At 39.6% G+C, this 14541-nt stretch overlaps 1 protein-coding gene across 1 annotated transcript in view; it reads left to right on the forward strand.

Moving 5' to 3' along the window:
• Positions 1 to 2357: 2357 nt before the first annotated feature.
• cpm (carboxypeptidase M) overlaps positions 2358 to 14541 on the forward strand; it is a 28555-nt gene continuing 16371 nt past the window's right edge. Inside the window, exons 1-3 of the mRNA XM_044344000.1 lie at positions 2358 to 2455; positions 6957 to 7135; positions 10217 to 10314. Coding sequence (XP_044199935.1) covers positions 6973 to 7135; positions 10217 to 10314 — 261 coding nt within the window. The 5' untranslated portion in view covers positions 2358 to 2455; positions 6957 to 6972. The remainder of the gene's footprint in view (positions 2456 to 6956; positions 7136 to 10216; positions 10315 to 14541) is intronic.

The following is a 14541-nucleotide window of genomic DNA, read 5'->3' on the forward strand; positions in this document are numbered from 1 at the left end:
ATTAAATAAAGGCAACTGTCTCAGCTTAAAAAGGTGACCTTAATCTCATAAATATAATGTAATAAATAAGCACAATAATATATATAATATATTTGAGTTAGTCTACTTAGTTTTTGTACATAATTTAGCCTTTAATTTGTATTTGTTTCTTTTACCTATTTCATTGTTTTTGTATATTGTGATTTTGTGATGATCTATCTGTCTTTCTGTAAAAAATACCTAAAAATTCTTATTGCTTTCAATGTAAACGTAACATTTTTATATTTTATTTGGTTGGTTTTCTCCTGGGAAGAGAAACCATGAAAAGCTGCTGAATGTAGATATTTTTTGTTTTTATTTATTCTGTTGGAATATGTTTTTATTTGATGAGAAATGAGACATTCCCAGTACAAACTGGTGCATTTGTGTCTTTTTACCACTGAGGGCGCCAAAGTAGAATTTTTCAAATTCCATATAAACTATTAACTGGAATTAAAGGACGGGTTCACAGTTTTTCAAGAGTGTCTTAAAACAACAGTCACGATCCCAAATGAACATGAAACATGTTTTTCTTGCTGTAATCATTCCTCCTGTTCATACTGACCATTAGAAGATCCCTTCATAAAGCACTTACAATGGAAGTGATGGGGGACAAAATCCACAGTCCTCCTTCTGTGCAAAAATGTATTTAAAAGTTTATCTGAAGCTAATATGAAGCTTCAGCATCCACATGAGTCAAATCAAGTAGATATCTTTCAACATTACAGTCTTTTTAGTGCCAAAGTTCCTCTTTTTGTTACTATACTTCCACCTGCAGCTCAACAGGGAAACACAAAGAGGGAACTTGATGTTAAAAAGACTGTAAATGTGTCAGATATCCACTTGATATGACTAACTCAGACTGCTGAAGCCTCATATAAGCTTCACAGAGACTTTTAAATGACTGTGTGGACACACTGTGGATTTTGGCCTCCATCACTTACATTGAAAGCACATTTGAAGGATCTTTTAATATCCAGTATGAACAGGAGGAATGATTACAGCGAGGAAAACCTCTTTCACTGTTACTATGGACACCTGAGTAAAGTGTCCATATGAGCAGTGTTACATTACTACTAAAAATACTCCATTACAAGTAAAAGTCCTGCATGAAAAATCCTATTGCAGTAAAAGTACATAAGTATTATGAGCTGGATGTAGTTAAAGTATTGCAGTAAAAGTACATAAGTATTATGAGCTTGATGTAGTTAAAGTATTGCAGTAAAAGTACATAAGTATTATGAGCTTGATGTAGTTAAAGTATTGCAGTAAAAGTACATAAGTATTATGAGCTGGATGTAGTTAAAGTATTGCAGTAAAAGTAGTGGTTTGGTCCCTCTGACTGATATATTATTATATATGACATCATTAGATTATTAATAGTGAAGCATCAGTGTTAGAGCAGCATGTTACTGTTGTAGCTGCTGGAGGTGGAGCTAGTTTACACTACTTTATATACAGTTAGCTAGTTTAGTCCAGTGGTTCCCAACCTAGGGGTCGGGCCCCTCCAAAGGGTCAGCAGATAAATCTGAGGGGTCGTGAGATGATTAATGGGAGAGGAAAGAAGAAAAAACAAAGTTCTGATACACAAATCTGTTTTCAGTTTTTGGACTTTTTCTCTAATCTTTGATTTTTGCTGAAATATTGGATCATTTGAACATTTATTGAAATGAAAGCATGTGAGAAGTTTAGAGGGAAAAATCACTATTTGGTGGAGCTGTTAACAACTCATAGACACGTGAAATGTGACCCCGACTACACACTGCTTTTTGTAAGACGTCAAAAGACAAAAAGGTTGGAAACCACTGGTTTCATCTTTAACAATGTGTTGTATTTTAAAAGCTTGTTATATTATCCATTGTGTCAAATCTTCATCTGAAAAGTAACTAAAGCTGTTAAATAAATGTAGTAGAGTAGAAAGTACAATATTTCCCTCTGAAATGTAGTGGAGTGGAAGTATGAAGTAGCATCACATGGAAATACTCAAGTAAAGTACAAATACCTCAAAACTGTATTAAAGTACAGAATGTGAGTAAATGTACTTAGTTAATTTCCTTGCTAACTAAATGTGAAGGAGAAAATAAATGAGCCTGTTACACTGAATGAATCATCCCTTTGTTTCATTCATAATTCTGTTGAAACTGTGTGTTTACGTCCAACACACACACACACACACACACACACACACACACAAACACACACACACACACACACACACACACACACACACACACACACATACACACACGCACACACGCACGCGTCTCTCTAAACTCCGCCCCTCCCGGGCAGAGAGGGAGACCCGTCCTTGAATAGGTAACATTCATTGAAAGAAGCGACAGACAGACAGACACAGACTGTCTCTCTCTGCAGCAGCGGGACTCTGCCGGTGTTGTTCGGATCAGCAGCGACACACAGACCGGCAGGTAGCGGACAGGTAAGACCTCTGACTGACTAATGATCTAACTGTCTGGTAGTTGCAGATTATCGATCAGCAATCAGCGCTCTGCTGCTGCAAGAACATTCCTATAGCCTGGTGTTCCCAGTGGAGGAGAGAATACTGACATGTTTTACTCAAGTAAAAGGAAAAATTACCATCTGACGAACCTGCTAAAGTTAAAGTATAAAAATACTTTGTCAATAAACTACTCAAAGTACAGGTTTACTGTGTGGGCGCGGGCCAGAGATCTTCACACGTCATTTTATGCATGTCCAGGTCAAGTCTCAAGTGTCCGGTCTAGATTCCGGGTCAAGTCTCCGGTCGACAGTCCGAGTCAAGTCTCCGGTGTTGAGTCCGAGTCAAGTCTCAAGTCTCCAGTCTTAAGTCTGAGTCAAGTCTCCGGTGTAGAGTCCGAGTTTAGTCTCAAGTCTCCGGTCTAGAGTCCGAGTCAGGTCTCAAGTGTCCGGTCTAGAGTCCGAGTCAAGGCTCCGGTCTAGGGTCTGAGTCAAGTCTCCGGTCTAGAGTCTGAGTCAAGTGTCAAGTGTCCGGTCTAGAGTCCGAGTCAAGTGTCAAGTCTCCGGTCTAGAGTCCGAGTCAAGTGTCCGGTCTAGAGTCCGAGTCAAGGCTCCGGTCTAGAGTCCGAATCAAGTGTCAAGTCTCCGGTCTAGAGTCTGAGTCAAGTGTCAAGTGTCAAGTCTCCGGTCTAGAGTCTGAGTCAAGTATCCGGTCTAGAGTCTGAGTCAAGTGTCAAGTGTCCGGTCTAGAGTCCGAGCCAAGTATCCGGTCTAGAGTCCGAGTCCAGTGTCAAGTCTCCGGTCTAGAGTCTGAGTCAAGTGTCAAGTCTCCTGTCTAGAGTCCGAGTCCAGTGTCAAGTCTCCGGTCTAGAGTCTGAATCAAGTGTCAAGTCTCCGGTCTAGAGTCTGAGTCAAGTGTCAAGTCTCCGGTCTAGAGTCTGAATCAAGTCTCCGGTCAAGAGTCCGAATCCAGTGTCAAGTCTCCGGTCTAGAGTCCGAGTCAAGTCTCCGGTCTAGAGTCCGAATCAAGTCTCCGGTCTAGAGTCTGAGTCAAGTGTCAAGTCTCCGGTCTAGAGTCCGAGTCTTTTTGGAGAACTAAGTGTTACATCAGGTCACAAAGAGCCGCTGTGCAACATGGTTATTTCTAGGTTTCTAGATTTCTTTTCTTTGCGTGTTGATTATCTCTCATTTAGCTGTTTCTGTTCAATAGAATTGCTTTTCTTCTTATTTTTATGTAGCAACATGAAAGGATCGATAAGATCACCTTAAAATACTTTCCAGCTGCCAAGCGTGCTACTGTTGCCTGTAATCTGTTGTTATCTTGACGTGGATCAAACCACTTGCTTTGATGTGAAGGTCGCTGCATTTTGCACAGACTCCCAAAACAATATGATAATTCTAAAAAGCATCTGCGAGCATAATCTTTACAACATTATTGTGGCAATAACACGGGAGCAGCACATGAATGAAACAGGATAAGTCTTTGTATAGAGCTGTGTGTCACGCGTAAAGCCCAACAGGACTGTTTTCTAGAATAAATAAGAACTGGTAGCCTGATGAGTTAATGAATATCACTATAAAACAAATAGAAAACAACGCGAATAAGAGAAATGAAAGTCCTGCTCTGCGCAACGAGAGGATTCAGAATCAATGCAGTGATCACCTGACTTACATGTTCATACAGTGTGTAGCTACACTTGTTCTGCAGAGACTAAATACGCTTTGAATGCGCCATTAATAGAAAGTGAAAGTATCTCTGCAGGCTGGTTTCCAGCACGGCCACCAGTAGCACAGTGTGCAGCTACTGGATTTGAGATATTATTAGTTGAACCGAACCTTAAACTGAAAAAAAAAAGAAGTTACTTGGCTGATTTTCTCAATTCTTGCATCTGCTCAGCTCATTAATATCTGGCACGAGCGCATCTGTGTTTGTACCGCAGGGGAGAAGGGTCAAGCTCTCCTGCGTCACGGCGCACAGCTTGGATGACAGTTAATTCAGCAAAAATGCATAAAAGATGACAGCATAGTTGTGATGTAGCGAAGTAGGTTACTGACCCAAAAATGCTCGAGTAAGAAGTAAAGGTATAGTTTAAAAAAGGAACGTGAAAAGTTATCCTTCCCTTAAAAAAAACTACTTTTTTACTCATTTACTCACTTGTAAGGACTTACTGCCCACTGCTGAGTGTCCCTATAATGTTCCTATGATTGTACAGTGTAAGTTTCCGGTAATACTTATATAAACATATAATACATGCTTTCAATGGTGGAAGAAGTGCTAGAAATAAGAAATCCTTTACTTAAATTACGATACAAGTATTGTAAATGATGTAGTTTGTCTCTGTCACCGCCTTCCTCATTGTCATGAACTGTCAATTATCCTGAATTATATTGTTTATTCAAACGTGGTAAAACAAAAGATCATTTTCCTAATTATCTTACAAAGTTCTATACTAACTAACTAACTAACTAAAGGTCCTGTATACAAGATCTTACTCGGAGCTTATTTGAACAACTTACACTGTTCAACAGTTAAATCTATTGTTTGACTGATAAAATATTGATTGATCAGTAACTGTAGATGTCAGATAAATGTAATGGAGTAAAAAGTACAATATGTTCCTCTGATATGTAGTTGAGTAGAAGTATAAAGTAGCATACAAATGGAAATACAAAAGTAAATTGCAAATACTTAAAAGTGTTTTCAAATACAGTGCTTAGTTACATTCCAACACTATAACGTAGTTGTAGGCAGATATAAGTGTTTATTTGTGTATTTGTCAACAACTACAACTCCTCTGACACCAATAAGTGGTGTATAAACAGAAAATGAAAGAAAATATAGTAAAACACAGTTGTAAAAATATAAAATATGTCTTCATAGGAGAAGTTATAATTATTGACAGTTAATAAACACTTTAAAAAATATCCTTATATCTTCTTACAACTACATCACAATATTATAATCCATTTGTGTAAATGCTTATATGGTTTATATGGTTTAGTGAGATATGAAGACAACACTTTAAAGTTTCTATAATGTTCCTGTGAGGTCTGAATGTCTGCAGGAGTAATTTAATCAAACAGGACTTTCCTGTACAGCATGTCTGTTGGTTTCTATATTGTTTCAAAAATATTACTATAGTTTATTGTTTTATATATATTAGAGCTGCAACTAACCATTAATATCACTATCAGTTAATCTGTTGATTATTTTCTCGATTAACCAATCAGTTGTTTGGTCTATAAAATGTCAGAAAATTGTGAAAAACATTGATCAATGTTCCAAAAAAAGCCCAAGAAGCAACCTAAAATGTTAGTTCACAACCCAAAACATTCAGTTTACTGTCACAGAGGACTAAAGAAACCAGAAAATATTCACATTTAAGACGCTGGAACCCCAGAATTTTAATATTTTTTCTTAATAAATGACTCAAAACATCGATTATCAAAATAGTTAACGATTAATCGCCTAATTGTTGCAGCTCTAGTATATATACTAACTCCATCCATTGGATAGCTCCTCCATTGGCCTCCATCACTTCCATTAAAAGCACATTTGAAGGATCTTTTAACAGCCGGTATGAACAGGAGGAATGATTACAGCGATGAAAACACGTCTCACTGTATAGATTTAACAAACCTGAAGCTCCAGCTGAGTTCATGGGAACATCGTAAAGAATTATTATATGAAAACTGATCCGCGGCTTCAAAGACTCGGATGACTTTCCAAACAGGTTACTGTCACTGTACTTGAACTGAACCTCTCACTCAGACTGACAACATTCCTGAAGAGATCCGCAGACGCCATAAACTGCTGCACATAACAGTAATTACAGATTTACGCAGCAGTTTAAACTCCTACAGCTGCTCAGCGATCAGACGGCTGCGAGTCCGGGTTGATGCGGAGCACAAAGGTTCAGTTACTGTTTAAACAAAACATATATGATAAAACTCAAATCTCCAGTTAGAGTGTAAAACATTTAAAGTAGACACGCGTACGCGCTGACAGGTTTACTTTAAAAGTCACCTTCAACATGTAGGCCTACAGATGAATAGTTTTGTTTCTCTTCCCAGCATCCCTCTGATCCACATAATTGCTTTTTTTACGACTTTGCAGACATCATCCGACAGACAAACGACTTTATCAAACTGCTAATTAAGTTTTTTTTTTGTCTCTCACACTCTTATTTTTCTTTTTGAGACGCGGTGAAATACGGCTGCAACTAGCTGATTATTTTCTCAAACAATCAATTAGTCATTTAGTCTGTCAAATGAAAGAATGGAGAGAAATGTCTGTCAAAGCTTCCAAAAATCCCAAGGTGACGTCTTCAGATGTCTAGTTTTATTGAAAAAGAGAAACAAGTTCAGTTCATCAACCGTCTTTTACTCTTTTTTCATTCATTAAAGTTCCATCTAAACGTTCTTCCTGCTTTTCCCGCCATCGTTTTTGAACTTGCTGTCTTTCTGTTTTTCTCCCGTCACAGACGTCGTACAGCCGTGATGTCATCACTCCTCCTCATCCTCCCCTTCCTCATCCTCACCTCCGCCTCGACGCTGGAGTTTCGTTACCACGACAACCGTGAGATCGAGCAGTACCTCCTCCGGGTCAACGCCTCCAACGCCGACATCACACACCTGTACAGCGTCGGCCAGTCAGTCAGAGGTGACGACACACACACACACGTGTCTGACTGACTTCCTGTTTCTTTTTATCACTTTTCAGGATTTTATTACATGAAAATAGACAGACACCCTTTTCCTTTGTTCTTCATTTGAAGTATTTTTTGCTTTTAAATCCATAAAAACGTCAAAACATGCACATCAAATAATCACGTATGAATCACGTCATTCTCAGAATCTTAAAACCAGTCAGTGACCCCTTTGATTTAGTTGTTTTAAAGGGGACGTATCGTGCTTTTTGTGGTTTTCTCTTATTTTTATACTGTTATAAACTTCAATGTTAAACATGGTCAAAGTTCCAAAACTTGAGGTGAACAAACATATAAGATATATAAGATATAACATAAGAGTCTTTTCAGTTTGGAGCCAAAACCTTCCAGATAAGGAGTTCAAGTGTTGCCTTTCACGCTCAGGAAACACGCCCCGCTACCTCGGATCCAAGCTAACGCTAGCTTACTGGGAACACCGAGCACTGCACATTTGGGCTAATGTTAGCTACTTTAGCTAAATTGTGCTAACAGGACAGGTATCATAATCAATTAACATTAAACTTAGTGAAATATTGCGACAATAGACACACAGCAGACATCAAAGCTACTATGAGTCTTCAAATCTTATTAACGGAGCAATAATTTACAAAATGGCCACCAGCACATTTATTAGAGGGCCTGAATTTAGCGATTGAGACCATAATGACTGGTTGAAAACAATGTTTGACTCAGTATTTCTAGAGAGAAGTTGAGGCTTTATGAATGAGGGTCAGTTGGAGCGTCTAGCGGTCGTCTGTGACACTTTAAGATGCTTCAGTCTCAAGCTGTGAGAGCTGCTGATTGGTCAAAATGTTCCCTGCAAATCATAAACCAGGGTTTCTATTTGCGATTTTACCTCTGCTTCCTCCAGGTGACGACGTCAGATCGTCCACACATGCACACATAAGGTTGTTGGTTAAGTTTTTCTGTTTTTCATGTTGTCTGCTGTCATGTTTTAATAGGATTCAGGCTCTAACATGTACAGATGTATTAGAGAAGTTTCCATTTGGAGTAAAGAACGAGACCAGAATAGAATTTTTAACCATCATGCAAATATATTAAAATACCTGGAGATGTGCACAATATGTTGTCTTTTAAATGATTTGCAACACAAAGTTTTTCATTCTGCCACTTGACACACACACACACACACACACACACGCAGGGGATGACTGCTGACTGATAAAGTCTCGGGTGTCCGTCACCGTGGCAACCGTGACTCTGACCGAGTGTCTGGTGGTGTTTCTGTGATCGTATAACGGGACTGAAAACAGAGGTTAATCTAATCTGGGACGGCCTAATCTGGCTAATCACTCACTCACACACGCGCACACACACACACACACACACATGCACACTCACACACACACACACACACACACACACAGCTAATCTGAGCTAATCTAGGACACCAGCTGGCCTCCGTCCAACTTCAGTGTGTGTGACCTCGTCTGTCTGCAACTCCCCAGTTTTTGCACAACGTTGCGTTGCAGGGTGATGGAGGGTGATGGGAGGTGATGGGGGGTGATGGGGGGTGATGAGGGGTGATGGGGGCGCTGTCATAGGCTACTTTCAGACTTAGGACCAGTTAATTGGGGACAGCTTGTCCAATTGAGGACAAAAGTCATGCCCCTAATCAAGAAAAGGCTGATTTTTGGGTCAGTGGTTAAGGTTAGGGTGAGTGTGTGTGTGTGCATGTGTGTATGCATGTGTGTGTGTGTGTGTGTGTGTGTGTGTGTGTGTGTGTGTGTGTGTGTTACAGACTTGCTGACGCTCGCAGAGCTTCATTCATTCATCTGCAGTGATGTCATTCAAAATAGTTACAGTAGTTGTGTTTTAATTGTCTAAACTAAAAATCACTTCAATTAAAAAAACTTAAAACTCATCATGTAAATGTTCTTTCTGATCAACCTTTCACCTACAGTACATACACATGTTTTACACGTTTTACATATTTCACATATTTTACATATTTTACATGTTTTACATAATACATTTTTAGCCATCAATTGAATTTACATTGTATTTTCAACATAAGAAGCACAATATAACTGATGTTGAAGGGGTTTATTTTGTGTGAACACTGTTGCTATGTGACTGACAATAAAAGCAAATGACTTTTAATGACTTTTAATGACTTTTAATGACTTTTAATGACTTTTTTCAAAAGTCTTTGAAGATGTTTCTGGATGGAAAAATGTTCCATCTGCTGTTTTCTGATCCAAACAAAGACGGACATTTATATGATGTAAACCAAACTTTAATCTTACTATCAGTTATAATTCTGATGTTACTGCTGTTTATATTTTCCTACAAAATCCTTTTATATATTTTTTATGTTGTACAAAAGCAGAAAGGAGACGTGTCATTTCCTGCTACTTCAATGCATATTTTATAGCTGAAGAACAAAAAAGACACAAGTCAAAACCTGTTTTTCCAAAAATCGGATGTTTGCCGCCATGACTCGTTAATACAGACTGGACTCAGGTAAACATCACTAACGATGATGTCAATAAGCACATTTTTAAACGTGGTGCTGTTGTGCACAAAGTCGTCGAAAAGACGCAAACAGTGAAAAAAAACCTAAAATTCTGCTCCTGTAGTTCCTGATTTGAGCGTCACAGCTGATCAGACCCAGTTGTTGACAGTCAGCAGATAAAATCATACACAGTGTTTGGTTTTGAAAGATTTCAATCTTTGCCTTCTGATCCAGCTGCCTGTCTGTCTAAGATGATTTGAAACATGGTTTTTTCATAGTTATGACTGGAATCAAAACCACAAACATTTTTTCTCTGCAGCACAAATGAGCAACACGCCGTTTCTGATGGACGTCAGTAGATGTTTCTGAATGAATGAGAATTTGTGATTTGCGGTATTTTGTTGGCTGCCCCCCCCCCCCCCCCCACCTCCTGCACAGAAGTGACGGGGGTCAGTCCAGTCTGGAGCTAAACTGGATCCACCTCAGAGTTCCTCTTCCTCTATAAAACATTCAGGAACAAGCGAGTGATATTTTTCTCTCTTTCTCTTTCTCTTAGGTCAGCAGTTGTGGGTGTTGGCTCTGGGTCTCAGCCCTCACCGTCACACCGTCGGCATCCCAGAGTTCAAATATGTGGCTAACATGCACGGAAACGAGGTGAGAGAACACACACACACACACACACACACACACGGCGGGGCCCCTCCCTGTTGACAGGAAGTGGGACTAAAAAGAGACTAAAGAGATCAACAAAAGCCATTCAGAGTCAAACACACTTCATACACGCTTTTGTGTTCGGACCACAGACTGTGTGTGTGTGTGTGTGTGTGTGTGTGTGTGTGTGTGAATCCTCTGACTGTATGCTGAGTCAACATGACAATATTAGACGACATTATGAAGCAAATCACTGGTTTTATGAACTCAGTGGAAACAACTGACAAGAGAAAAACAAACTTTATTAAGTGCAAGTCAAACGTTTGTCTCGTATCTATGGCAACACAGTTAAAAAAAAAAAAGACACTGCATAATTAAAAAGCTTTCATTTGTCTGCATGTTGAGACACAAATCTTGACGACTAAAACGTATCAGAACAGAACAAACTGTCTCATTGATTATAATAAAACATCACTGTGATAAAGGATAATTCCGCTTTATTACTACTTGCATCTTATTTTAGTAGTTTTATCCTTTGTTTCTATCAACAGGACAACTTCCTTGATATAATAATAAGGTTTTTTTTGTAATATCTTTGTGTTTCTACTGAGTAAAAATGAAGCAGAGCGTTGAGAGTTTAGTCAGACGACTCGTGTGTTGTTACTCTGTTATTCACTAGCAAGGAACCACACCATCAACAAGATGTGTTTGGAAGATTTATTAAGGAAAACAGTTGATGTGCATAGTTCTTCCGGTTGCTGGGGAATCCGCAGCGGACCCCCTCAGGACCCCTACGACGGAGAGGAAGAATCAGGAAGAAACAGGAAGAGGAGGACAGATTTAGATGGTTTATTTAGAGGAATGTCGGAAGCGGCGTAGTTGAGGTGTGAATAAAAGCTTCATTTAATATGAATACAGAGTTTGTAGAGTTGATGTTTGGTGTCACTGCCTGCAGCTCTTCAGCAGCACTGGGAGACTGGGGAGTGATGATAAAACATTAAAGGAGACTATATAATATACAGACGTCTGGTGTTAAACGTGGTCAAAGTTGTAAATATATAAAATGCTCCTTGTCAGACAGACATCAGGGCTTCACACTTTGTTTGCAGTGCGAGACTTTTACATATAAATGAAAGTCTGTTACATTCAAGCCAAACGAGTTCACACGATGCTGATTAAGCTCGTCACCGCCAGATAACGAGCACAGGGTACGAGTTTCACGCAGCTTTTAAATCTTAAATCTTAATTAATCGTGCTTCTCTTCTAGACTTTCCAAATGTTATAAGACTGAATGGATCAAATTCTGATAAGTTAAACGTGTCATTTCAAAATAATTTATCCACCGTTTTAGAGCCGAAACAGTAAATCAGTAGTGTACTGGCCACCAGGCTTACTGGGATAAATCCTGTTGGGCTGCTGGACCGACAAAACATCGTTTTCACCAGAACTCTGTGTGTGTGCCGGTCATTCAGGGAGCGAATGAGAGCTGCTGCATGTCTGTGTCAGGTAGTCACAGCCGCTGCCAGAAGGGGGAGACAAAAACAAAAGTCCTGCAGTCCAGCTTTAAGCTTTTTATTTACTGTCTATAAACGTCCGTACGTTCTGTCATCTTTGTCGATGATGTTCTTCTGTGTGTTGTATATTTCAGATCAGATTCAGCTCGAACGTGTACAGATGTATTTGAGAAGTTTCCATTTTGAGAAAAGAACGAGAAAAAGAAATGTTTCCTGGAAGCTTCCTGAAGCTGACCAATCAGAGCAGAGTGGGCTCATCAGGAGGCGGGGCTTAAAGAGACAGGAGCTAAAACAGCCTGTTTCAGACAGAGGCTGAACTGAGGGGCTGCATAAAGGACCAGTAGAAGATAAATAAGGAGTTTTTAACTGGAAATCATGCAAAGATATTCCAGTAGAACCCCAGAATATAAACATAGAGCTGGAAATGTGCAGAATACGTCCTCTTTGAGCTGCATTAGGTTCAGACAGCAGCTTGTATCTTCCCTGTGGCCGATCCCCTGCCGGCCACCTCAGACCATGAACAGCAGCAGTTCTGCTCTGCTGCACTCAGCAGATTCAGCAGGAATGAACTTACTGTTGTTGGAAAATCGGTGACGAAACTCATCTGCAAAAACAACAGTTTCAAAAAGCATAAAACTCTATGAGATAGAAAATATTAAAACTGTCGATGTAGAATCAGATCAGAGCGATGATGAGTTTATATAATGGCACTTTTGTGCAAATGTATTGTTCCGGGATAATATAATAAAATGCATAAAATGAGCTGAAATCTAAGTAAAATTGGAATTTAATAATATAAAGTTTAAAAAAATAAAGCAAAATAACACAGATAAGGAATGAGTCAGTGAAAAAGCACAACAAAAAAACTGTGGAAAGGAAACTCTCGGATACCTCCGACCAGCATCTGGTTACCGTGGCAACGGTATACCGCTGATCACACTGCATGCCTGTGAAAGTCAATGAAAATGTCCTTAAATAGAGAAGTCGTGCCTGGAGACACACACACACACACACACACACACACACACACAGAGTCAGCAAACAGAGTCAGTGGAGTGTGTCGGTTCAGAGGAAACTTCCAGAAAAAGGCCTTTTCACTGAGTCCACACACACACACACACACACACACACACACACACTCACATTATAACAGCGGGAATGTAGCCTCGGTGGAAAAGTTGAAAAAAAAGCTGTCGAGATCATTGTCTGTTCTGCGTGTGTGTTTATGTGAGCAGTTCTCAGAAAATAACTGTCTAAGTGACAGGAGTTTATTTCCTGTGAGGCTGCGTTTATATTCCAACATGACAGAAACTCCATTCAGCTCCATGAAGAAATAGTTTTCTCACTTTGGTGTGGAAGAACTTGACCAGAGCTGCACAGAGCTCTGACCGCAACCCCATCCAACACCTTTTGGATGAATGTGAACGCTGACTGCGAGTCCTGACATCAGAATTAGACTTTACTGATGCTCTGGTGGAGGGAGTGTCCATATACTTCTGGCCACATAGCGTACTTTGGCGTGAGGTGCACACATTCTCGTCTACGGTTTTGTTTTTTTATAAAATACACTGTTTGTGCAGGGAATGATGTTTTCTATACATCTGGCTCCTGATAGGAAACTCTGTTCAGCAAAAACAGGAAGTGAAAATCATCCAGCGTACGACAGAGAATCAAACCAGATGAGTGAGGATGTATCAGTCATCGGTGTTCTCCATGAGCAAAAATGCAAACACTCATCTCTCTCTCTCTTGGACAGAATGCTGTTCAGTCAGTAGCAGGAATGCGGTCCGCTTCGACGGAAAATAATCAGCGCCGCTTCAGTGTCGATGCGCTGATATCACTGATGTTGAGCAATGTCAGATCCAACGGGTGTCTTGTGTAACACTGTATGAGCTGTCGGTGTGTAATGTGTTGGTCGTGGCTCGTAGTGATGAACTTACAGTGACTCTGCAGCTCCTCTCGGCTTTACGGAGCTTTATAGAGAGTTTCAGCTCATTGTTTAGCTGCCCGGCTTCAACTTTACTGTTCTGGTTCACTCTCAGCGTCTCTCATAGTGTCATTTTCAGAGTAAAAGCTCTAAAAAGCCACTGTACGCTAGGTTTAAACTCTTTGAACAACACTAACTTGAATTTTAACAGAGGTGACATTCACTCCTTTCACTTATTAGCCAACAGTCCAACAGTCTCTGCCTGAAGCGTTTTTACTTTATGTAATGTGTTCACGTGACACCAACAACTCCTACAACACGCTCACATTCACATGGAAGCCTGTTGAGTCATTATATCTATAGCTCTGTATAGATATCAAACCCAATATCAGATTTCTCTGCTATTATTGCATCTGCTAGCATCCATAGAGTCTATGGATGTCAGTGTCGGTCCACCACTGAAATATCTCAACAACTGTTGGATGGATTGCTGTGAAACTTGGTACAAACCATTAATGTCCTTCATTGAATGAATTGTAACTTTTCATCAGGTCAAAACTTTATATTTATGACCAAATAACAGCAAAACTAATTCATTCCCTCAACTGTACTTTGTCTTAAGTGCTAATTAGCTACACACTAGCTAAAGATGCTAAACATTATACATCAGCATGTTAGCATGTGTGGAGACAGGAGAAGTCTGTGTTCTAACAACAGTCAGGAGCCCAAATTAATATTTAAAACCTGTTTTTCTTGCTGTAATCATTCCTCCTGTTCATACTGACCATC

The sequence above is a fragment of the Thunnus albacares genome, chromosome 23 (assembly GCF_914725855.1).
Source record: "Thunnus albacares chromosome 23, fThuAlb1.1, whole genome shotgun sequence".
Classification (NCBI taxonomy): Eukaryota; Metazoa; Chordata; class Actinopteri; order Scombriformes; family Scombridae; genus Thunnus; species Thunnus albacares.